Genomic DNA, 26,037 nt, shown 5'->3' with positions numbered 1-26,037 from the left:
CTAACATTTTGCATCTACAATTTCATTAAATGTTCAAATTACGATATTGCAAAAATGCACATAGGTGCCGTCACTGTATTGGAAGCAAACCTACTGTTAATTTCTAGTCGATACTTGAGACTGTCCAGATAGATTTGTTATCTGGGCATTTTCAAGGTATTGTTCGAGCGGGAACCTATTCTTCTTCCGCTTTGATCATTTGTTTTCCTCTCGTCACTGCATGTTAGCAATAATGTCTAAAAGTGAAGAACAAAAATCCTCTATTGTTGTATTCATGTTATACTGTTGATTTTCATACCTCCATGTGACTCTTGTTTCTCTTCTAAAAGGCAGCAGCATTGGCTGTTCAAATACGGCTTCGTAGATTGTTTCATTTGCACATGGTACAATAGGCTTTCGAAAGTGCCTAGCTGCACAATCTAACTCGAAAAAGCAGTTTCCATCGCAATGATAGCTGTCTGACACGACCGCAATTAATGAAGAGGAACTGTTTATACATCGTGCAGTTTCAGCTAATATACCGTGACCAATTTCAAAATGCATATTATGGGTACAGACTAAATCTCTATCTTCTTCATGTATTCCCGTCATTAGTTGTAGAGTTTCATTCAATTGTCTATACAGATAATCATTCACAAAGTTTTCATCGTGGTCACTGTAAGACAAGAAAGCCACAAATTTATATGGTCCTTCTCCGTTGCGTAGATTGTTAATCAATTCTATTCTGTTCGCTTTCCTCCTAGCCATCTTACGATATCTGTAGACGGCAACTATAGTAACAAGAGCGATAAGGGCCATAACTCCGCTAGCTGCGCTTGTCGAAATAATAATAATTCTCCTCCTACAAATGCCTTGAACATAATTGAATGTAGCTTGATCAATAGCTCTAAAAGAGCCATTCTCGTCACTGCATGTTAGATTGGAAAGTGGAATTTTCACAGACTTTGTACTTAAAAGCCAGTTTATGAATGCTTCTGTCTCGCATTTTGAGCACGACAGAGGGTTATACTCTAGATATACTCTTAACTTCGTGTAAGTCAAGTATGAGATATTGGCAATGACGGAGTCTATGTTTCTCATTGATAAAACATCGAAATCTTTAATTTTGTTATTTTGTAACAGTAAAACTTCGAGGGTTACTAAATGGCTTAAGGTAAACGTTACCTGTTCAAGTTGGTTCCAAGAAAGGTCTATAAATTGTAGATTATGATTACCTTTAAACATTTCTGTCGGTATGGTACTTAGATCATTTGAAGATAGATTTATTCTCTTAAGATGGCGCAATGAAAGTAATAACTGTGCAAATACTACTTTTTGTCCCTGGACCATTTTGAAAAGTTGGTTTTTAGAGAGATCCAGTTTTTCTATGTTTGGCATCAAAGCTGTAAGACTTGGATGTAGAAATTCGAGCTCGTTCTCAGCTAAATCAAACTGCGTTATCATATCTGCTGTGTAAGTGCCACTAAGGATTTTTAAATCTAGGTATTTTAAACGGTTTTTGCTGAAAATAATTTCATGGCTCTGCCATTGGACAGGCGTGTCTACTATTATCGTGCAGTTAATCATTCGAATGTAACCAAAACCATGGAAGATATTACTGTAGTTTACAACCTTAGGCGCGAGATAAAAGTTCCATTTCGGCAGATCTGAAATGTTCTTTGTTATGTTGACTAAATTGAGAAATGGAAGGAAACGAAATAAAGTAGAATAGCTCCCATCTAAAATATCTATATTTAATTGTTTTAGTTTCGCGTTATATATTAAAACAGTGTTTGAGATAGATGAATGAGAAACATTCAATCTTTTCAACTTGCTCATGTCTGACAAAACAGCTGTAAAATTTATATTTGATATAAATGTTGAGCTTAAATCTAAAGAGGATATATTTTTGTCTTTAAGAGTTTTTGTAAATCTTGTGTCTATGTCAATAGGATCCCAGAAAATATTAAGTTTCGACAGTATCAAATTCTCTAAACGTGGTAGTTTTGTAATACCATCTAGGCATGGAATTAAATTAGTCAAAGGGAACCGCGTACACGAATCCAGGTCTAATAGTCTTACTTTTTCTATTCCATGGAAGACGTTTGAATTCATATTAAATCCTGCCATTATATGCATGTGTAATTCCTCCAGCGAATGTAGACCTGCAAAACATGCTGAAGTGAAGTAAAAATGACTGTAAGGTTCACTCAAATTGTATGTTAATTCAAGTTTTTTAACTTTTTTCCAGTTATACGTTCTAAAAAATGTATCGTTAACAGTATAATTTAAAATGGGTTCCTTGAAATTGAGCCGAACAGATGAAACTCCATTTGGAATGTCTGTTGGAATATAGTTACACTCTAGAGATGTATAATCCATCCGTACACAATACTTTCTCACACACAATACAAACGACATGTTGATAAAAATAAGTATAATCCATGTTAAAGGAGCCATCCTTAAAAAACTAACTTTCAAAATATGTTCAAATATATTGTTTGCAATAAAAGAAAACCAAACGTTTTTAAAAATAAAATATTTCATAAAACAACTTCCTTGTTTGAAATAATAGGGTATGTAAGTCACGTCATGTGATTATGAGATTTTACGATACACTTTCGGGTACAAACAAATATCAACATCACTGCTATTTTATGTAGGGTAATACTTGTATGCCGTTGGGAAAGCAAAACTTACACGGAAAAGCGATGGTTTCGGATATTTTCCTCTCATCTTCTTCCTATTTATCTGTTGAAAATGAATTAAAATAAATATGTTGTTATAAGTGTAAGACCTAATTAAAATATATTCCACTGAGTTAAACACTAGAAAAGATTATTACACGAGTTTAAATTAGCTGGTCATGACTGAAAGAAAATTTCATATTGCATGATCTAAACAAACATCAAAGATAAACAACAACATATAATATATAATTGCCATGAAAAAAAAACCCACAACTACTTATTTTGTTTAAGTCTTCAATGTGAAACATGACTGTTTTGCATGTTTTATTTATTTATCAATTATCATGCAGTTTTAAAATAATTCAAATATTTTGAAAATTGAACATCTTTCCAATCTCAACTAAAAAATAATCAATAATTATTTTACATGTATCCGGTATCCTATTTTCTGCCACGGATAGGACTTTAACTGTAAGTGCAAAGGATATAATAAATTATATTTTTACAAGTTTTTTTTCTTTATTTTGGGTCAACGATTTCTTTTGTAATTATGTATTACTATTTTAACATTATAAATCATAATATCAAGATAAATTGCCCAAAATCCCAACAACTTTGAAAAGTATCCGTCCTATACGCAGATCTTGAAAACTTTCTCCACCTCTCTATAGTTATGTTTGGTGAAGCCAGTATTAGAAATATGTAGCAATTGCACTTACAAGTGTTAATTGAAAAGGAAAAGACTAAGTTGGCTCTTTAATTGTAATTGAAATATTTTAAACTACGTAGGTAGCTAGCACATAATAATTAACACTCCGCAGTACTAAAGGAAACGTCTGATGTTACAGGGCTAGTGCAAAGTGAATTATAAAATTGAGCAAAATGTAAACCTTATTTTGACTTTCACCTGTTCACTCACTATATACCCATGGATGGGCACAGTGCGTTTACTGGTGTGCGGGTACTAGTTATAAGCTTGCAATTAGGAAGGTTTAAAGAATTCTACTTAGGAACCAAACTCCTCACAGCGATTACCTCCCTTGGTCGAATTGTACTGATAAGGGGCGATCACTGCAGAGGAGATTGCTTATAAACAGTCCCTTCTTTTTACGTAAGACCAACTTTTTCCGAATGGAGACAGAAATATCCCTTCTAAAACGGTATAGATTTAATTAAAAATCAATATGTAGGACAATCAACCGAATGAAAGTAACATGTATGATTAACTGTAAAAATAAGGCTTTGTTAACCATGACCATGATGACTGGGAATTATATCCACTCTTTTCAAATTCAAGGACGAAAATGAGGTCGGTAAACCCAGATATTTTTGCGCTATTTAAAGTGTTTCTGTAATCATATTAAGAGATTATTCCACGTTTTAAAACTTTCTTTTATGCTTTATTTTCTGTTCATATGTCAAGATGTAAATCATTTAACAGTAATACAGCCGCTTTGGAAAATTTCAACACTTACATTTACTTCTTGCAACATTTCCAAAATAAGAGCGTATTTTTTTTTGGTTACGAAGAATTTAACAGTGTAACAACACAGTATTTCATAAACATTTTGCAATAAGACAGGAAGAAAAAAAGAAAGCTGTTGGTGAATTTAACAAAAATATTCACATGATCTTCATTTTAGACTAGAGTGACGGGGCACAACATTTCTCAGTTTAGTCTGTACTTGAGCATAACTCTCTAAACTTTAAAGTTATATAAGATTTAAAATAAGTGCCAATTATTTTTATTGTCAAAGTAATGCAATGCTTATAATTAAATATCATAATTGCTGAGATAATAAGAACTCTGTTGCCAAATGACTCCAAAATCCCATTGATGCATGACAGAGTTAAGGCCTGGTCAATATTTTGAACTGCTGACCTTTGATCTTTATGTGTGACCTAGACCTTGGAGCTAGAAATCTTGGTCTTGTGCATAACACACTTCTTCAGATGCTATACATGTACATATATGCCAAATGTTACACAATTTATTGATGCTTGACGTTATTGTTCGGAGATTTACTAGAGTGCTGACATTTGACACATGGTCTAGTCTTTGGTATGACACACTGCCTCATCATGTCATGTAATTTTACCGAAATATTTCAAAATCCCTTGAGGCATGACAGATTTATGAACCACACCATATCTCCTTACTGCTGACATTTTACATTTAAGTGTGACCTTGACCTTGGGGTTACGGTTTGGATTTTGCGCGTAATACACTGTCAAACCATGCTTAACATTTGAGCCAAATTGTTTTAAAATGTCTTGATGTCTGACATATTTTGGCCATAAATATTTTTCACTGCTGCCCTTTGATCTCTTAGTGCGACCTTAATCTTAGAGATAGAAGTCTAGGTCTTCCTCATGACCATAGTCTCATTATGCTTGACATCTGTTCCAAGTTATTTTAATATCCCTTGATGACTGACAGAGTTATAGGCCTGACAAAATTTTGTTTTATACGTAATACACCGTCACCCCAAGCTTAACATTTGAGCCAAATTGTTTCAAAATGTCTTGATGCATGACATATTTTTGGCCAAACATATTTTTCACTGTTGCCCTTTGATCTCTTAGTGCGACCTTAATCTTAGAGATAGAAGTCTAGGTCTTCCTCGTGACCATAGTCTCATTATGCTTGACATTGTGCGTGATACATTGTCATCAGTTTTACTGTATCATTAGTACAATAAGCAGAAACCATTCTGACAGTTAATGCCTCTGTGAACTTGACCTTTGACCCCTAAATCAATAGGGGCCATCTAGTTATGACCAAGCAGAATTAGAAATATGAAGACTTTGTGATTAATAGTTTTTCAGATAATCAGTGGAAAACACATGTTCTACCCTCTTTTGACTAATCAATATGTGAAATCTGAAGACTTTGTGACAAACAGATTTCAAGTTAATGAGCAGAAATCATTCTGACATTTAAAGCCCCTGTGACCTTGACCTTTGACCTAGTGGCCAAAAAATTCTATTAGGACCATCTATAAGTTATGACTAATTAGTATGTGTAATATGAAGACTTTGCTATAGTTTTTTAAGAAATCGTTTGAAACCATATTTTCTACCCACATACAGACAGATCTTAGATCCATGTGACCTTTGACCTAAGAAACCAAAATTGATAGGTCATCTACTAGTTATGCGGAAACCATTCCAACATATTAGGTCCCCATGACCTTTGAACTTATGACCCCAAAATCTAAATGTGAATTATGAAGACTGTAATAAAGTTTTCAAAACAATGAGCGGAAACTATCCTAACATCTAAGGCCCTATTGACCATGACCTAGTGACCCCATCTAGTGATCATCTACTTGTTATGACCAATCAGTATATGAAATATGAATAAATGTGATAAATATTTTTCAAAATAATGAGCGATCACCATGCCCCTGTGACCTTGACCTTTGAACTAGTGTCCTCAAAATCAAGAGGGGTCATCTACTATATATTGCTAATCAATGTGTGAAATATAAAGACTGTGATAAAAGGTCTTCAAGATAATCAGAGGAAACCATTCTGACATTTAAGGCCCCTGTGACCATGACCTTTGAACTTGTGACCCGAAAATCAATAGGAGTCATCAACTGTATATGACTTATCAATATGTGAAATATGATGACTTTGTAATAAATGGTTTATAATTTTAAGATTAAGATAATAAGCTGAAAGCATTCTAACATTTACAGCCCTTATGACCTTTGACCTAGTGACCCAAAAATCAATCAATAGGGGTCATTTTCTAGTTATGACCAATCAGTATGTGAAATATGAGGATTTTGTGGTAAATTATTTTAAAAATAATGAGTGGAAGCCATTGGCATTCTGACATTTAAGGCCCCTGACATTTACTTTTGGGCTAGTGACCCAAAAATCAATTGGGGTCATCTATTACATATGACTAATCAAACGGAAACATGAAGAGTTTGTGATAAATGGTTTTAGAGATAAATAGCAGAAACCATTGGGCAATTTAAGGCCCCTGCGAGTGTGAGCTTGACTTTTGACCTAGTGATCCCAAAATCATTAGGGGTCATTTTCTTATTTTGACCATTCAGTATTTGAAATATGAGGACTTTGTGATAAATAGTTTTCAAGACAATTGGCAGAAACCATGTGATCTATCAGCTGACAGACCGACAGACATTAGCAAAACAATATACCCTCTCTTCTTTGAAGAGGGGGGGGGGGATAATAATGGGGTACAAAATAGTCAATTCATTTTAATCTGTTTATTTCCATTTTTTAAAACAATTTAACTAAGTATCTTTATCAAAAATAAAATTAATGCTATCTATTTTAAGTATTTCCCCATGAAGTTTGAAACTGGGAGGAGTCCATGTTGGTTTGAGAATATGAAAATGGATTAAGTTTACAGGTTGTTAACTCTGTATAATTTGCAGCAGGTGATATTGTGACAGCAACATTGCTGCCAGGATGGAAATCAACAGACACCGGCTGAATTTCATTTCCTGCACTGACCTCTTGATTCTGTTTACATAAACTTAAATCATACGCTACATCCATTGCGTTAAATTGATATCCTTTGTCAGTATTATTTCTATACATTTCAGGACTGAAATTGTTCGAATCATTTTGAAAATCTATTATTTTGTCATTTTGCCTACAGTCTTTTCTATGAAGTGATTTCCCATGAGTGTGCATTTTTGTACTATCAACAACACCATGGGTTGCTTTGAATTCTTCGTCATGTTGTTTTGCTGAATTATAATCCTGTAGTTCTGTCCCAGACACTGTTATTATGTCAGCACATTTTATTTGTCTTTTATGAACATTCACTGAATGCTTCTGTATGTTTTGTTTTATTGCACATCTATGATCACATAAGGGGCACTTGAATGGTTTCTCTTTTGTATGTGTACGCATATGCATTATCAAGAGAAGATTAGTAATAAATGCTTTCCCACAATTATCACAAACATGTTTCTTATTCTTCGAGTCATGCCTTCTTTTATGGCTATTTAGAGAATGTTTATTCTTACACACTGTACCACAAATATCACAGACGACAGGTACATTAATGTGTGTTCTCTTTTTATGTTGTTGCACATGGGTTTTCGACTTAAACAAACTTCCACATATGTCACATGGAATCTGGGGTCCTTCCTCCACTTCTTTACATGCAAATTTCTGATGTAGTTTGAACGAGGAGAAGCCACCAGTTAAAACTTTCCCACACTCTTCACATTGATAGGTTTGTAATAAGGATAAACTGTCATTATGTTTCATTTCACGCTTATGTTTCCACAACTCCTGACCTGTAACAAATAAATGTATATGATACAAAAGGTTACAATAAAAGTTTGTTCCTGTAAAGGACTATTTATTGTATTTACCTTAAAACAATTGCAAAAAGTGCATGATTTATTTATGTCTTTGAAACCAATTTCCTTATACATTGTATATACAAGTTTAATGCTAAAACTGTTAGAGATGACTTTGATGGAGGATAAGGGGCAAATTACAGAAGCTTATTCAAAAGAACTAGGGGTTAAAACAATAGAGGCCAATAGAACAGGACTTTTGACTATTCAAACTGCTTGATTGCAAACCATGAACCTTGACAGTACAGGAATTATAAAAAAAGAGTTTTCATTTTAAAACCATTGCATACATGTAGTTAGAGTTTCTTATTTTCACTAAGAGCAACAATTCAAGCAAAATGAATGCCAGACTTAGGGGTTTCGTTAGATGAACTTTACTATTTTGATCTTAAAAACAAGTGTGAAGTTTTAGGAGTATATCCCCTACAGTTTTTGAAATTGATCTGGCATGCAAAACATTTACCAAGAATTTTCTTAATGCACAAAAGGCTACAATTGAGTCAATCTTAAGGCTAATTTTATGGGTCTTGGATTCTGACTTTCTATTATGATCTAAACGATGTGTGTAAAGTTTCAACTGAATACTTTCAGTAGTTTCAGCAAATGATATAGCGTCAAAACCTTTAACCAAAAATTTGTTTAAGTTCAAAAAGGGCAATAATTCAATAAAATCCTTGCCATATAATTGCTTCTTGGGCAATTACATGTACTTTCATTTATGATCCCATAAACACATGTGTGAAATTTTGATTAAATACCTTCAGAAAATGTTAAAATTTATCTTTCAATTACCTAAATTTATAAAAGGCTATAATTCAGAGAAATTCAATGATAACTAAAGTTAGGTTCCTCAGCAAACCTCAAAGAAATGTGTGAAGTTTCAAAGAAATAACTTCATTAGTGATGACATAGAAAATTGACCTTAAACGACAAGTTTTCACCTTTAATTTTTTTTACAGAAACACCAACCTGGCTTTACACTCCCAAGTATGGCGAGAGACAAGTGATTTGAAATCAATAAAACACGAAAGACTTTAGGCAACGTTGAAATTGACAACTTACGTGTCTTAAATTCTGTTCCACACACAGCACATAATGGCCCTGGCATACACTCTCGATGATCAGCATAATAATGTCTTCTTAATAACCGTCTACTTGGCAATATTTTGCTGCAAGCATTGCACTTTAAATGTCCCAGCTGCTCTAACTCTTCAGGACTGAGATTTTTCTTTTCTGAAAATTTTGGATTTACCTTCGGAGGGTCGTGCTTCACATCATTTCTGTGCTTCCATAATTCTTCAACTGTAATGAAATATGTACATTAAATTTGATATAACATATTGATATAATGATACATGAATAAAAATTACTTTTTTAATTCATATCTATCAAAATTCAAATGAAATGTATGCATGTATTAAATTCGATATCACTACAAGAATTTTGCCATCTACAAACTAACAAATTTAATTTTAAAAAGATACATGTACATGTATGTTTGTTTATTTAGTTTAATTTAATTTTTATTTTAGTTTAATAGAAAATTCAACCATTAGGCAGCGTTTTACATTCAAGGTCAATGTGACTTTGACCTTTGACCCTTAAATCAATTAAATCTACTAAGACCAAAGCACATATTAAGTTTGAAGGTAAGGGGCCCGTTTGTTGTTGAGATATTGATTTGAATTTGTTTTATTACCTATAAAGTCAATTTGATCCTGACCTTCGACCCCTTGACCCCTAAAATCCATTAAGGTCATCTTCTGACCAAAAGAAATGCATAAAAATTTATGAAGCTTGAAGGTCAAGGGTGCATGAAATTTTGTGAACTGTCTTAACCTAAACATTCAATATTTGTATATTTGTAGCCGTAATAATGACTTCATACATTTCCAAAAAATATGAGAACGGAAAGATACATATAATATTATTGCAACTCTGTCAAAAATCACTGGACCATGAACAAATTCAAACTTGATCTGCATTTTCCTTTGATATATCCATATGTCAAATATGAGTTGAATATGACAACTGTTACCAATATAATATACAGCAGAAACTGATGATGATGGAATGACAGAAGGATGAACAGACAGAAGGGCAGAATGACTGAACAGGGTAACACTATATGCCCTGGCCATTTTATGGCCGGGGGCATAAACAGAAGAAAAATATACATAATGATAACAATGGGTGTATATTTTGCAACACAGAAACAGCTGTAATAAGTGTAGAGACATACAGTCCAAAAATTTACATAAATGATGAAACATTTGCTATAAGTAAAGAGTGAAAAAAGCACCCCCCCCCACCTTCTACCCTATTAACCTATTCAAAATGAGAGCATTTCAGATAAGGCTCACCTTTCTTAAACATACAAGGACAATCATTGCATTTAAATTCAAACCATTCTTCTCCATGTCGACACTGGCAGTGCCTGTGAAGGGAAGCTTTGGTAGCTAGGTACAGTCCACACATGGAACACTGAAACTTTGTTTTCTTTAGTTCCTGACTTGCACTTGCTTCACTTTTATAACTTGACTGAGACTGCTGGCATTCTTTGTCTCTTGTTATTTTCTCTTTTTGTTTACTTGATGACACTGCGAGCTTTGTACAATTTGTCTTCTTTTTTGAGGTATTTCTACATTTTCTTGATGATTCCTCATTGAAGTCATTAAATTGATCACCATCAATATATTCAGTGTCTGTTGTCTGAGACTTAACTTCACTGTCCGTTATCTGGGCCTTGACCTTCCACAAATTGTCATCATTGTTAGAAAGTGGTTCACTCTCTTTACTATGAGACTTTTCATTGAGATCTTCTACATGGGTTTCCTTTGTCTTTACAATTATACCTTCTAATTTGTCTTCTTCAGTATCTTTAAAGATTTCATCATCACCAGCAGTTACAATTGTAAATATATCTGTATATCCACTCTCAATTATGTCTGTTACAATATCATCATTCACAACTGAAATATAAATGTTTGAATCAAACAGTTTGCCTTGTTCATTAACAGTAATATATCAGAATACTCAAAAGGTAATAGTTTGAGTTTACAGAAACAATAGGGTAGGAAATTAAATTCAGTTTAGGCCCTAAAATCAAATGAGCCGCGTCATGACAAAACCAACATAGTGCGTTTGCAACCAGCATGGATCCAGACCAGCCTGCGCATCCGCGCAGTCTGATCAGGATCCATGCTGTTCGCTTTCAGTTTCTCTACTTGTAATAGGGTTGGTTTTTACTTAACATACTCAAGTGGTGACAGTCAATGTTACAAGTGGAGCTATCTCTTTATATTCATCTCAAGTTTTTGCTTTGTAAATGGGTTATTTGTTAAATTTTGCTGCTTAACTTTTAAAAGATATGTAATTATAATTTCTGTGTTTTGATATCTATATACATGTATTTCAGATGTAAATAATATATGTTCAATAAAAAATTTATTCTAGATAAAAAAAAATTTTTCCATCTACCTAACCTTCCCAATTTGGAGAGGGGAAACAAGGTGGCTAGCCTAGCTATTTAATAATAATACATTGTACATAAAAAAGATATTTACTAGAGGCAAGAGGCAACATTTACATCAAAAAGCTCTAAAAGAATTGAAAATTTAATTTTACTTATGTGCAGCACCAATTATTTGCTATAATCACAATTGTTTTGTATGTGGAGAAGTTTGCATTAACATGCAGGGAAAAAAGTTAAATACCTAGTTTAAATTTCACTGAATTTCATTTTCTGAACACATATGCTTAAAATAATCATAACTGGCCAAACAATACCAAAATAATTAATCAAAACAATTAATAACATAATTATGCACAATGAAATTCTTTAAAAAAAAAATTTAAAAGATAAAAATTCTTCATTTTTTACCTTTCAATAAGCATGGCCAATCCTTGTCAATGAATAAAGACCTTATAGCATTTTCTTTTTCTGAGTCAACTAACATAGTGATATGATAGTGGTTTAGTTCGCCCATAGTTGCTTTATAATCTCTGATGCAGAAGCTCTGTAAAAGAAAGAAACAAGTGTTAAAATGATAATCAATATGTAGATAGAAAATATGGAAAACCTAGTTCTCATGTATGTATATGCACAAACTGAAAATTAATGTTAAATACTGTAACAAAAATATTTGGTACAAAAATATTTGGTACACAATGGTCTGCAGCCCTGTTATCATAAATGTGCCCCATGACAGGTGTTGGTGCCATGAATTAGAGCATGTAGAGTATTAAGAAGTTATTTTAACGTATTTTGTTATGAACTTAATGCATATGTAACAGATTTCACAAATAATGTGTTATAAATTATTTTAAACATGAACAAGGGGAAATAATTCTCATAAAACTTGTGACAGTTACAAAACCAAATATTTTTCTTTCTGTTTATGTCATATAATATGAAGTACTTTAATGTTATTTAACAAAATAATGAAAAGGTGATCTATTCATGAAAAGGAATATGATATTTCTCGAAATACAATGTTTTATGTCATATTATCCTGATTGGACAATATTTTAACCAGCTGGTGTTGAACTTAAATGGACCAAACTGTATTTACCTTTTTTCCAGTGTTTGGCCTGTCCTTCAACACTAGGTAATTTATTTTATTATGATTTATGTGCAACAAGTACTGTGTACCTGACAAGTACTGTTAGGAATATAATTACTGTATAAAGGAGAATAAAAGTAATACTGTAGATGTATTTGTGAGAGTTGAAAAAAAAAATGTTGATAGTGTAAGCTAAAAAGTGAAAGTATACAGTCCTGCTAAAACAGATAAAGCAATATTTTCATTTTCAAACACTGTCAGGAAGAATGGTCACCCCCTTTTTAAATTGGTCCAGGGTAGGGACCTTCACAAGTTCAGATAGCAGTGAGTTCCAGAGAACTATAGTTGCTGGAAAAAGGAATAATTATTATGTACAGAAGACTGAAGTTACATAGAGTGAGGATCTGCCTGAAAGAAAGAGGATGCAAGTGTCAGGTGAGACAGAGAGAGGGCTAAACGTAAGGGGTAGGGGTTACGACTGCAACCTAGTCCAGTTTGTGCACAATCTTGTAAATGACTAAATCATGAAAAAAGTGATCCTTCTGAAGCATTAAAAACAACAAAATTACATGAAAATTGACGAATTAATTTGATTGAGTCTGTACATGAGGGAATGGATATATATAATGAAAAAGTGCAACATCCCTCATGCCCCCTACTGGCCCTAGCTCCGGTAAGGCGGTAACTCAATTCTCAACACTTAAAGTGCTTGACTCAATGATCTTGAAGGACCAGAAAAATAACATAATAAAAAACAACAACAAAACAACACTGAAGTGAAGTACGGGGCAACTTTTTACGGCTGCTACTCAGTACTTGACACAGGTCTGTTGTTGTGGTAGCAAGACACCTCACCCCCCAGACACTTCACCCCTTAAATTTTGAAGACACTTCACCCCTTAAGACACTTCACCCCCCAAAATCAGTAAGACACTTCACCCCTCATCCAATTTTTTTCTATAAAGTAAATAAAACAAGTTGGTCAACAACAAAATGCTTATAAATGTTTATATATATTATTTTTAGTATTAGATCTATTTGATTAAAAATTTTGCTTATTACCTTCATTTTTACTAAGTTTAAGCTGATTTAGGTTAATTGGTTCAATGTATTGCCTTTTGATATATCACGGCACTTTCATCCATTAAGTGTTTATGGCATGTCACCTTGTTTATTCAACATGTTGATTAGTTGTTTATTCAACGGTTATCTCACAATTGATTAGATAATTGAATTAAATTTATTAATTCTTATTAAATAAATTAAATAAATAAATAAAATGAATATAAATGAATATGAATGAGTGAATCAGTTGCTTTATAAAATATAGTAAATATAAATTATTTACCATCATTATCAGACACAATTATCCTGCATTTAATACAAAGATCATTCATAATGTCATTTATTAAACAAATAAATAGCACCCGAGTTATGTAAATTAAGCACAAGGTTAAAGCACAAACCATCACCAAATGAACGTAACTCAATGATTATTATATGGTAAGGATCAAACTGAAAACAAACTTAAGTACCAAAACTTCTAGAATTAAATCAACTCAAAATTTATTAGACAATGGGTTAAAACAATAAACATACTCAATCACTATTGAATGTTTTTAACATAATCTACATAAATAATTGTTAAACACAAAATAAAAAAAATGAGGGGTGAAGTGTCTCAATCAAATTTCTTAAAATGAGGGGTGAACTGTCTGAGGGGTGAAGTGTCTGCAAAAAAGGGCCTAGGGTGAAGTGTCTGGGGGGTTAAGTGTCTGTAAGCCGTTGTTGTGATGTAAACTGTTACTAACATAAATTATAGGAGTTTAGTGAAGTGAGTTGAATAAACTGATTATGAAACAGTTTTAGTCAATTCAGATACGAATTATATTTAATCATGATCATTGTTACCTGAAATTCAAATCATTTGAAATATTTAAACAATAATTCTTACATTGCAGAATAATTCTATGTCTTTTTTCTTTTTATTTATCCAAGTTTAAATCCTGTCTAATATCCGGTATAAATACCGGTTATGATATGTCAAGCATGAAAGCCGTACCATACAGTAGACTGCATTCTAAGTAAAAATGAAGCGTGATGATTAATATTTCATTTATTTTAAAATTATATGTGATTATATAGACAAGAACTAATGATTATGAACAGCGTAAGTTACTAATCACACGGCATCAGTGTCTCGAATTGTCTGTTAATCGGGACGGTGAATGTACCGGACTGTGGACGGGAATTATACAGTGTTTTGAGAAAAGTAAACATCAAGAGATTTTGTCATTCTTTCGCAATTATCTTTACTTTTGGTAAGAATCTTTATGTGGTATGATTTTATCTATCGACTATAATTATGATAAGAGAAGAAATTAAGAGATGATAGAAGGAAAACGTTTAAAATATTGATATTTTGTACAAATAGCCTACCAAAATTCCTTCAGTGTACAGTATAAGGAACACAGGTGCTTGACACAAACTTTTTAAAGTTTTATATGGGCTATATACTATAATAAGATATCTTTATATACATATATAGACCGGTAATGTAAAATATTTGATAATGTGACTAGCGCCTGTGATTGGAATGAGTTGTTTTGCAATGAAATAATTGACGTTTCAGTGCGGTAAATATGGTAAATAGGTATAAATGGAATGCATGCAATTACAATATGCATTAGTTGAATAAAAAGATACATTTATTTGATTGCTAGTCATACGGCAAGCCAAAAGTTCTAGCTGTGTGTGAGTCATGTATGGCTAGCCATGAGGACAACAGTGTACTGTTACGGCAGTGCCTAGTCGTAAGGCACTTTTCAAAATTATATATAAGCGGAAAATTCATATTTTATTTTGTGCCTTTAAATGAGTATTTTAACCAAGAATCCGTATTTGTCCACATATAGGGACCCGTACGGCTAGCCACTTAATGTGACATACTAAGATTTGACTATTTAATTTTTATATCATGTGAAAAAAAAGTAATTTATACTAAAAAAAAATTGGTAACAACAGGTAAGAAATTATGCAAAAATAAGAATTAGATTATTATTAATTAACACAGTTATGGTGGCATAGAGGTGACATTTGCAGTATTATTTTATCTCATTGCAAATTGACTTATTATCTTGTGGTTTCAAGATATTATCTTGTGGCCTCATGATATTATCTCGTGGCCACAAGTTATTATCTTGTGTTATTATCTTGTGGCCTCTAGATAATTGTCTTGTGGCCATGACTTATTATCTTGTGGCAGGGTTTTTCCAATGCTGTTTTTAGAAAATTGCAATATCAGATTGAGGCCACATGGAGGCTGTAAGTTACCATCTAGTGGCCTGGGTAATTGAATTATTAGTTTTCTTTGGAGGAAAACAATAATAAATCTATTTTTAAACAAGAAACTTTGTTCCTTTGATTTGTCTTTTCTTTTGAAGGGGAAATCTTTGCAAGAAGCGGAATTTTTTTACAACGTTTTGGGGGGAAAAGGAAGTAATTTGGCTTGGGGAAGTAGCTGGATACCGGCTACAGCAAACAAGGGTTAAAAAGCCCTTTGATATATTATGATGTAATTATTTATTTACAATTCTTTCTTGCAAGTAATTTGGCTTGGGGAAGTAGCCGGATACCGGCTACAGCAAACAAGGGTAAAAAAGCCCTGTGATATATTATGATGTAATCATTTATTTACAATTTTTTCTTGCAAAAAATATCAAAATTGAAGTAGTTTATTTGTTTGCAGTTGACTTAATACTTTTTATGTGAAGTTGATCTTTTGAAATTGCGAATGGGCGATAAAATGCAGACAATTTGTCCTGACTCTCCCGCTTTGACCTCTATACAGTATCTTTTGTTTGTATGAAGTAGAAGTAGATACATGCAGTAGGTTAAATCAAATTGGCCTTTTAAATGCAAGTAAAAATTATTAACAGTACCAACATTTAAACAGCATTGTTTCTGTATTTTGCAATCCTGTCACATTTACAAAAAAAATATAAATATAGCAGCCTTAATGAAAAGAGATTTTGAAAAACTAGTACAATGGTAGATTTTCTTGAATCTGATGGAGGTGTAACGTGCTTTAAGAGAACAAAATAACTACTGAAAATTACTGCAAGAAAATAAATAAGACAATGAGTATTTTGTCAAAAAAAATTACTGATTAACAGAAAGATAATTTTAGTTGTCAATTTTTGACAGAATATTAAAGTCCCTTTTTGAACTTAAAAAATTCTACAGAAGTATCTTAAGTCTCTTAATTGTTTTACTATCAAGCACTGAGAACAGTTGATCACACTGTCCTAAATACCACCAACAGCTCTTGTTACATGTAAATGTTACTTGTTTTGATGTAAATTGTTGATGATAAATTTGTCAGTATGATGATGATGATGAGTATATATCATTATATACTTTGATGATGAGTATATATATACTTACATTGTTCATGACATGTTTAAAGCATCAATTGTCTAAAAAAGGATAAATTTGATCTTGGTCTTTATTGTTTTTCAATTCACATAAATTACCTGGTAATAAATATACTATTACATAGTATTGTTGTTATATTATCTAAAAAGTGATAATAATTTTTCCTTAATGGCTATGATATTTTTTTTCAGCACCTCAAAAGATAATTTGTTACTGCTCATATTGTTTGCAATTCACTGTTACCTGATGACCTGGAATTGGGTTAAGTCAGAGCCTGCTGGTACATGTTTATATAGTTCTGTAGGACAAGATTGAAATAAAGAGGAAAGTAGGAATGGGTGGAGAGGCGTTACAGTACCATGTAACAATGTTGATCTCATCAGATCAAGAGAATGCCATCAGGTTGCTGTTTGAAACAAAAAATTGGCCATGCTTCATGAACAGTAAGATGTGTTAATGATAATAATAAAAAATAGATGTGTAAATATATATATAGTTACCTACATAGTTTGTGTTAGGAAAAAAACGTTAAAACTTTAATTAAAAGTTATATAATTATAGGCACATTGTGACATTGTGACTTTGGAAAAATACTTTTTATTGTTCTTCAGAATGGAAAAATTGTTTTAATAATATTTCATAATGGATTTCAAGCATACATGTATATGTACATGTATTTGATGTTTATGTACATGTAAGTAAGTAGTGCTGAATGTGAACTAATTTGATATACAGGTAGCAATATGTAAACAAAGTGGTATTTTGATTTCCAATTACAAAATACTTTATGATTTGTATCATTATAACTGTACTAAATTCCAAAATGCAAAAGAAGCAAAAAATCATTCAGCTGTATAGTCAATGAGTACTTTTCAAAAATTGTAAGACAGTATACCAAAAAATATAAAAAAGTTTTTGAGAATGAAAAAAAGAAAGCATTCTTGAAGCTTTATGTGCCGTGCCTTTAAGTCTTTCAATGACAAGTGATAGTGTTTGTTTAATGTAAAATTTGAAATTGACATGAGTTTTGAAATATGTAAAACCTAAGAATCATTTTCATGTAATCTTGTCAATCATTCTTTTGTATGCATAATTATATTGACATTTTATAAGTATTTCAATTTGATATGTTAAACACCTTATACACTGTATTGTCATTTCCAACTTGTCTTTACAAGATTCTTGACATGACCAGGTTTTTATTCGCATACAATTTTGTATTTTTTAAAATACTATTGTGTAAATCTTGTTTAAACTGACATCTTATACACTTATTTAAACCGGTTACAATACACATTTTCCCTATGTAGAATCTATATATTACAGGTATTATTATAATTGAATGAAACTTTCTTTCAGTTTTGTCAGATGAAACAGTTAGAGGCATTACTGAAAGTGGATTCAGAAACATTTTCCCTGCTGAGACACAGTCTGGTTGTGATATTAAGTCAGATACTGTAGAGACAACAAAGGTTAAGGTTGACTATAAGAAGGTTGCAGGAATGAAGAGTTCTGATGTTGATTATAGATCTGAAGAGGAAGGTGAACATAGTGACTGTGATGATGATGATAATGAAAATGGCGATGACATAGATGATTATGAAAGTGATACAGGCATGAATATTGAAGAAAAAATTGTAGAAAACAAAACCTTGAAAAGAAAGACTGATCAAACCAGAAATAGAAGGGGGAGCTCTAAAATGAATAAACTAGTTTCTGAAAAGAAAGAAAGAATTTTTAAGAACACTAAAAGGAGAGTGAAATGTCCACTTTGTGATCTAGAGTTGGCAACGAAGTCCATTCTAAAAAGACATTGCCTAAGACGTCACCCTGATGAGTGGTTTGAGTTTAAATGTGCAGACTGCCCTAGTATGTTTAAAACACGTAAGTTGCCTTGGTGTTCCACATTTTTCTTTCTTAGTAACCAGTACTAATCACAAGTTAACTTCTATGCATTTAAGAGAAGTGTAAAAAACAAACTTCAAAATTGTATTAACTGTTAGGGTTAGAAAACTGCTTAGTAGCTTTTCAACTCTGCCATAGGTTTTTATCATGTATTTTGATCAAATTTAATCTGAAGCAATTCATGAACTTTCTTTTGTGGCTTAAATGTTTTACAAATTCTTATGTTTTTCTTTTAATCATAATTCGAAATGAACTGTAAAAATGCTTTAAAAAATTTAGCAGCCATTGATATTATGGATATTCTTGTTTTCTATACAGAGGAAGAGCTGTGGAGACATAGAGATGAGGTGAGACATGAACCTCCTAAGGAAGTGCCAAAACAGTTTGAGAAAGACAAGCATACACCAGAAGAGCTGAGAGAGATGGGACATATACAGTGTAATGCTTGTGGGAAGTTCTTCCATAATGACAGAATGTTGAGGAAGCATCTGTACTATGCTCATAGAGACATGATGCCTACACCCATATGTGCAGTTTGTGATACACAGTTTGAAACACGTAAGTATTACATTAATTTTATACATTGCAAATTTGCCTTTATAAAAGGTATGTTGTAATTAAGGATGTAACAACACTTAAGTGAAATTTTATATATGTATGTAATTATTCTTCTAAAACAATTTCCAAACATTGAAGAATATGTTAAATATGTACTGCAAATGTTTATACGCATTATAAGTAATCATTAAAATGTATGCATTCGTTTCTTATTAAAAAATTTGGCTTAGACTTTATCGAAATTACCTCCCTTTATTTACATGAAAGGTAAATTTGGTAATATCTTTACAAATAATGCTGTTTTCGACTTACAATATTGATAACTCTTTATTTGAAGATCAGAATATTAATAACTCTTTATGTTAGCATTAAATTTATGATATAAAACCATAAAAATTGAGTTACAGGATCTTTAACTGTTTCTGCACTTTTCTTACAGTAAAATTGATTAATCAATTTAAATGATGTGCTTATATTTGTCACTGACATTTGCAGAAACAAATAGGTCAACAGGTAATACAAAACATATAACATTTTTGTATGAGCATTCAATTACTAGACATCACTTGTAGCATTGCTTTGTTGCCTCTGGCTCTAGGGTCAATGGTGGCCCGCCCTTGGGGTTGCTTAATTAATATAGTCTTGTATGAGAAAACACATTTCAGCCTTATTTTGTGAAACTACAATGCCAAGAACTAAGTTATTAAACATGTAGCATAACCTTGTGAATGTCTGCAAAATTGATATAAGTCATGCCCCTAGGGTAAAAATTGCCCGCAACGGGTCTCTTGATAATGGGAAAACACATTTTAGTCTTATTGTGTGAAACTACAAAGGCCAGAGCTAACATTATTGGCATGAAGCATCAATTTGTAGATTTCTACAAAAGTTATATTAATCAAGATCCATAGGTCAAAAATGGCTCTGCCCCGGGAGTCACTTGCCTCATATAGACTACTATATAATATAGGAAAACACATCTTATCTTTAAGTTGATAAATACTATGCCTCTGTATTTGGCATATACCATTGTCTACTAGACCTTTATAAATAGTACTATATGAATTATGCTTTTGGGGACAAATATGCCTCCACTTTGAATGTCATATAGTTTCTTTAACTGTAGGGCAAAGAAATTTAATATTTTTCAGGCAAAGAACTTTGGAAACACAAGAAAGAGACCAACCACACTGACTGTGTATCACTCCTTAAACATTACCAATGTGACATGTGTGGAAAAGTATTAAAGGGAGGCTACTATTCATTCATTCACCATCAGAAACTGGCTTGTGGAAAGAAAGAGAAAGAATTGGAAGAACTGAAAGTGCTACCCTGTGACATATGTGGAGCAACATTTAAAACCAAACATCAGATCAAATGCCATAAGAATGCTGTTCATTTAAAAGCACCTGTAGTCTGTGATACTTGTGGTAATGTCTACAAGAACCAGATGGCGCTACGTGTTCATAAGAAGCGACATGATGAGAAAAACAGGAAATATAATTGTGAAGAGTGTCACCGATCTTTCTTCAACAGCACGCTTTTAAAACAGCATTTTAGAACACACACTAAGGAAAAGCCATTTAAATGTCCAATGTGTAACTATACAAGTGCATGTAAGGAAAATATTGGGAAACACTCATTGTCCGTGCATAAAGTGAAACAGACTGCGATTGATTTAAGAAAAAAAGAAACTTCTTTTTCCACTCCTTGTACAAATGACACTGAGCAGAACAATGAGAATCTGTCTGAGAAAACTCCAGCATATGAGGAACCTATGATGCATCCACATATACAGGAGAGAAAAGATGAAGGTGACCCATCAGTAATGCTTGCCGCAACTGTACCACCAACAAGAAGTTATGTAGAGTTGATGAACTGTGATATAAACACACATACTTATACAAATCTTGACCCTAGACAGTACCAATACCCATGAGAAAATCCTGCCAGAAGATAGCATTAAAATCATAAAATTTATTTTCCAATCAATGGTTGTTAAGCAGACTTGTGATACATGTGCAAAAATAATTTATGATTTACATGTATTACTTTTCATAATTTATCACATAAACCATGGCGCAGGAGTGTAATAAAGCCATTTTATAAAAACATTATTACACTAGTGTAATAACATTTTGACATGATGTCATTTGCGCTATAAAGAAACATAGCGTTAAAGTGCACTTATGTTAGCGTAACGCTATAGGCGCGTCAATGAAAAATGACTCTTTTTTAACAGTCTACCTCTCTTATTTATATAATTATGTCATAAATAGAATTGTTATTATGGCATTGTTAAAGTAATCTTTAATATATTAAGTTAAACAAATTTTACGATTTTTTTAGCTCACCTGTCACAAAGTGACAGGGTGAGCTTTTGTGATCGCTTTTCGTCCGGCGTCCGTCCGTCCGTCCGTCGTCCGTCCGTAAACTTTTGCTTTAAATGACATCTCCTCATAAACCACTGAGCCAATTTCATCCAAACTTCACAGGAATGTTCCTTTGGTGGTCACCTTTAAAAATTGTTCAAAGAATTTAATTCCATGCAGAACTCTGGTTGCCATGGCAACAAAAAGAAAAAACTTTAAATATCTTCTTTTAAAAAACCATAAGAGCTAGAGCTTAGATATTTGGCATGAAACATCTTCTAGTGAGTGTCTACCAAGTTTGTTCAAATAAAAGCCCTGGGGTCAAAATTGGCCCCGCCCCTGGGGGTCATTGATTTTCCCTATATGCATATAGTAAAAACTTAAAAAATCTTCTTTTAAAGAACCCAAAGAGCTAGAGCTAAGATATTAAGCATGAAACATATTCTAGTGGGTGTCTACCAAGTTTGTTCAAATAAAAGCCCTGGGGTCAAAATTGGCCCCGCCCCAAGGGTCATTGATTTTCCCTATATGCATATAGTAAAAACTTAAAAAATCTTCTTTTAAAGAACCATAAGAGCTAGAGCTTAGATATTTGGCATGAAACATCTTCTAGTGAATGTCTACCAAGTTTGTTCAAATAAAAGCCCTGGGGTCAAAATTGACCCCGCCCCAGGGGGTCATAGATTTTCCCTATATGCATATAGTAAACACTTAAAAAATCTTCTTTTAAAGAACCCAAAGAGCTAGAGCTAAGATATTAAGCATGAAACATCTTCTAGTGAGTGTCTACCAAGTTTGTTCAAATTAAAGCCCTGGGGTCAAAATTGGCCCCGCCCCGGGGGTCATTGATTTTCCCTATATGCATATGGTAAAAACTTAAAAAATCTTCTTTTAAAGAACCATAAGAGCTAGAGCTAAGATATTTAGCATGAAACATCTTCTAATGAGTGTCTACCAAGTTTGTTCAAATAAAAGCTCTGGGGTCAAAATTGGCCCCGCCCCAGGGGGTCATTGATTTTCCCTATATGCATATAGTAAAAACTTAAAAAATCTTCTTTTAAAGAACTCAAAGAGCTAGAGCTAAGATATTTAGCATGAAACATGTTCTAATGGGTGTCTACCAAGTATGTTCAAATAAAAGCCCTGGGGTCAAAACTGGCCCCGCCCGGGGGAGATCATTGATTTTCCTTATATGTGTATAGCAAAAACTTAAAAATCTTCTTTGGAAAAACCCAAATAGCTAGAGTTTAGATATTAAGCATGAAACATCTTTAAGTAAATATCTACAAAGTTTGTTAAAATGAACGCCCGGGGGTCAAAACTGGCCCTGCCCCAGGGGTGTCATTGTTTTTAACTATATGTGTATAGTAAATACTTTAAAAATCTTCTTTTAAAAAGCCAATGAGCTAGAACTTAGATGTTTAGCATGAAACATCTTCTTATGGGTGTCTACCAAGTCTGTTCAAATAAACAAATAAAAGCCCTTGGGTAAAAATTGGCCCGGGGTGGGGGGGGGGGGGGCCTTTATACAGGTGAGCGACCTCAGGGCCATCATGGCCCTCTTGTTTAATTTATTAACACTGTAACTGTGGTCTGTGGTCAATTAAGGATAAGGTGTATTATGACTAGTGATTTGATGTAATATCATTTATCTATAACCTGCTGGAAACAACTGATAATAAAAACATAAACAGAGGAGACCAAGAGCAGCTAGCACAGTCCTGCCATCTGATCACTGTTTGCTATTATGTCAGTTAAATTGTTTTTACTCAAACTTATAAAGGGTTTGCCTATATTGAAGTATAAACACGACCATTTAAGATATTTAGTATGTTATGGCCTACAAGGTTTATACATGTGCCTGCCAGTTATGCCATTTTAATAAAGCTTGAAATCAGTATATTTCTTTGAATTCATGATGAAAGATACTGTAATGATATTGTGCTAAATGAAAGTTTTACTTTCTTGTACTGAAATTAAGCTTTGATATTATAAACTTAAGGCAATTGTTTGATGTTTTTTCACATGGTAGCTTTGTAATTTGAATATATTTTGCTAACTGTAATAGCAACACTTTTATTTTCATTGCATTTACTTCATTGTATTACAATTATTCTAAAAGATTCTAATATATTACAAATAAATAAAAATTATAAACAATCTTGTGTTTAAGTTTTGAAAAGCAGACCTGATATTTGAACCTACAGTCTACATGTATAAGGCTATAGAAGACTACTTGTTATATTCCATCCAGACAATGAAATATAATACATAAAGAAGCACCTTATGTCTTTATCTGTCAGTAAACCTGAACATGGTATTATGACAATATGCTCTAATAAATGCAAATTGAGGTTATCAACTTATCATATATGTAGGATATGAAATACAATGTATGTCATTTCCAGCAAGGTGTTTTCCACAAATTTTCAGCTTGACTATCTTATAATCTGAAGAATAATGGGACTATACTAATCACCTGTGTAGCATTGTCATATCATAACAATTTGGTTTTAATTTTGCATGCATCTTCAAATATTATCAACTATTACAGATTATTGCATAAAACACATCTATTTGAGATCTTAACTGGTAGGCATTTCGTCAGAAGCCCTTAACAGTGGCATGGATTTCAGTAAATTGTATAGAAAGTTTTTGGCCAAGCCCATTCTTTAAAACTGCTGAAGGTGTTCACTTGAACTTGTTTTTTTTCTTGTTTAGTTTTCAGAGATGGAGGGTTTTTTGTTGTTGTTTTTTTTTTTTTTTTTTTTTTTTTTTTTTGGGGGGGGGGGGGGGGCGGTCTCTTTCCAAGATGGATATTTAACTGTATTTTGAATGAAATCTTCCAAATTGTGAAACTGTCTTCCAAAGATACAGCGAATCAGATATTTTAGTTTAAATATTTCATTCAATAGAGCCAGGCCAAGGAAACATTTTTTTTAGCAAATGATTTACCAATATGTTTCTGGCAACAATACTTTATTTATAAACGAACCAATCTTGAAAATTCATAAATGGTGCATTGCAGTTTTGGTAGAGTATCTTGAAAGTGTATGCTTTTGACCAATTCAACATACAGACATAAATATACGACAAACAGTTAACTCAAGCCAATGATTATGTATTGTATAAATATTTATATCATAACAGATACTAAGACATGAACTGTGTATAATAGTTTAACATAGATAGAGAAAAAGTCTGTTAGTCTAACACTTGTGAAACTGTTTATCCTTACAAGATAAAGAAACTTTATCTGATGTTGGTTTATATATATAATTTAAAAAGAGAAACATTATAGCTATAAACTGTTTACTGACAAATACATGAAACAAACATAACAAAATCGGCTGTAAGAGCGAGTTGATCAAAATACATCGTGTGCATACATCATAAAGTTCAAAGAAAAGAATTTTAAAAACTGTTAAAACAAAGGATCAAGTCAGATGATATTAATTTATGGGAAATAATTAGAATTTATTATTTAATAGAAATTAAGTAAATTATAGAAGAATAGACTATATATATACAAAGTAGTTAATAAGACAGTACACATAAGCAAATCTAAAAAAATGTGTATCGAACATACAATGTATGTAAGCAATTTAAAGTAAAATGGGAAAGATTAAGCAGGGAATGTATAAACTAGAATTTAAGTTAACATGCTAACAATAAAGACTAAAATAGAAAAGTAGACAAATGCCACTTATATTTTTAATAATATTAATATGAAATGCATAAAAGACATGACTTAAAATCCTTGTCAAAAAAAATAATACACACCACAACCAATAATTGATTCATTAAACCACTCTTTAGTACTTACACAAACGTACTTTGTATGCCCTACTGTTGTTGCATGTTGCATGAAACATGATTTTAACCTCACTGGGTTGAGGGACAGACAACTTCTATGTATGTACGTAGTACGTACTCTGTGCTTAATGAGGATCCCACCACCTGTTAAAGCACAAAAGTAGTATGGACCCATGACATTGTCACTTGAAATACAAAATGGTGATAATTTTATAACACAGTGTATATTTATGATTTTAAGAAACACATTCTGGAATACTCCGACTCTTGAATTCAAGAAGTTATGCATCTTGTAATATCAATGCAAGTCAACCTTACCTGATTTTAAATTGAATTAAAGAACCATGCAAAT

At 32.5% G+C, this 26,037-nt stretch overlaps 3 protein-coding genes across 4 annotated transcripts; 1 reads left to right on the top strand and 2 right to left on the bottom strand.

Moving 5' to 3' along the window:
- Positions 1–213: 213 nt before the first annotated feature.
- LOC132757770 (toll-like receptor 4) lies at positions 214–1,443 on the bottom strand. Its single transcript, XM_060749158.1, has one exon. It carries the CDS (start codon positions 1,441–1,443, stop codon positions 214–216), a length of 1,230 nt encoding a protein of 409 aa, XP_060605141.1.
- A 5,461-nt stretch (positions 1,444–6,904) lies between these two features.
- LOC132757764 (zinc finger protein 33A-like) lies at positions 6,905–14,669 on the bottom strand. Of its 2 annotated transcripts, none has more exons than XM_060749151.1 (5): positions 14,552–14,669; positions 11,916–12,051; positions 10,396–11,004; positions 9,095–9,334; positions 6,905–7,966 (listed from the first exon to the last, which is right to left on the bottom strand). In XM_060749151.1, the coding sequence occupies exons 2-5, from the start codon at positions 12,019–12,021 to the stop codon at positions 6,987–6,989; spliced, it is 1,935 nt and encodes a 644-aa protein (XP_060605134.1). In that variant the 5' UTR covers positions 12,022–12,051; positions 14,552–14,669; the 3' UTR covers positions 6,905–6,986. The 2 variants fall into 2 exon arrangements, with proteins under 2 accessions (XP_060605134.1, XP_060605133.1); XM_060749150.1 differs by having other exon boundaries at positions 14,509–14,612.
- A 145-nt stretch (positions 14,670–14,814) lies between these two features.
- LOC132757765 (zinc finger protein 852-like) lies at positions 14,815–21,473 on the top strand. The gene is made up of 5 exons (XM_060749153.1): positions 14,815–14,918; positions 17,226–17,477; positions 18,394–18,918; positions 19,258–19,497; positions 20,649–21,473. The coding sequence occupies exons 2-5, from the start codon at positions 17,369–17,371 to the stop codon at positions 21,434–21,436; spliced, it is 1,662 nt and encodes a 553-aa protein (XP_060605136.1). The 5' UTR covers positions 14,815–14,918; positions 17,226–17,368; the 3' UTR covers positions 21,437–21,473.
- The last annotated feature ends 4,564 nt before the right edge of the window (positions 21,474–26,037 follow it).

This window comes from Ruditapes philippinarum, unplaced genomic scaffold (assembly GCF_026571515.1).
Source record: "Ruditapes philippinarum isolate M1 unplaced genomic scaffold, ASM2657151v2 ctg6_1_1_1_1, whole genome shotgun sequence".
NCBI classification, from domain to species: Eukaryota; Metazoa; Mollusca; class Bivalvia; order Venerida; family Veneridae; genus Ruditapes; species Ruditapes philippinarum.
The sequence above is the reverse complement of the archived record's forward strand: the minus strand, read 5'-3'. Positions and strand labels throughout refer to the sequence as shown.

What these genes read in the sequence shown, in the direction of transcription:
- LOC132757764 (XM_060749151.1), bottom strand. Translation starts at nt 12,021, where the DNA reads ATGGGCGAACTAAACCACTATCATATCACTATGTTAGTTGACTCAGAA. An exon ending in TTGGCCATGCTTATTGAAAG is followed by an intron (nt 11,005 to 11,915) that starts GTAAAAAATGAA and finishes TTTATATTTCAG; the next exon opens with TTGTGAATGATGATATTGTA. An exon ending in TGGAACAGAATTTAAGACAC is followed by an intron (nt 7,967 to 9,094) that starts GTAAGTTGTCAA and finishes TATTTGTTACAG; the next exon opens with GTCAGGAGTTGTGGAAACAT.
- LOC132757770 (XM_060749158.1), bottom strand. Translation starts at nt 1,443, where the DNA reads ATGATAACGCAGTTTGATTTAGCTGAGAACGAGCTCGAATTTCTACAT.
- LOC132757765 (XM_060749153.1), top strand. Translation starts at nt 17,369, where the DNA reads ATGGGTGGAGAGGCGTTACAGTACCATGTAACAATGTTGATCTCATCA. An exon ending in TTGGCCATGCTTCATGAACA is followed by an intron (nt 17,478 to 18,393) that starts GTAAGATGTGTT and finishes ACTTTCTTTCAG; the next exon opens with TTTTGTCAGATGAAACAGTT. An exon ending in TGATACACAGTTTGAAACAC is followed by an intron (nt 19,498 to 20,648) that starts GTAAGTATTACA and finishes AATATTTTTCAG; the next exon opens with GCAAAGAACTTTGGAAACAC.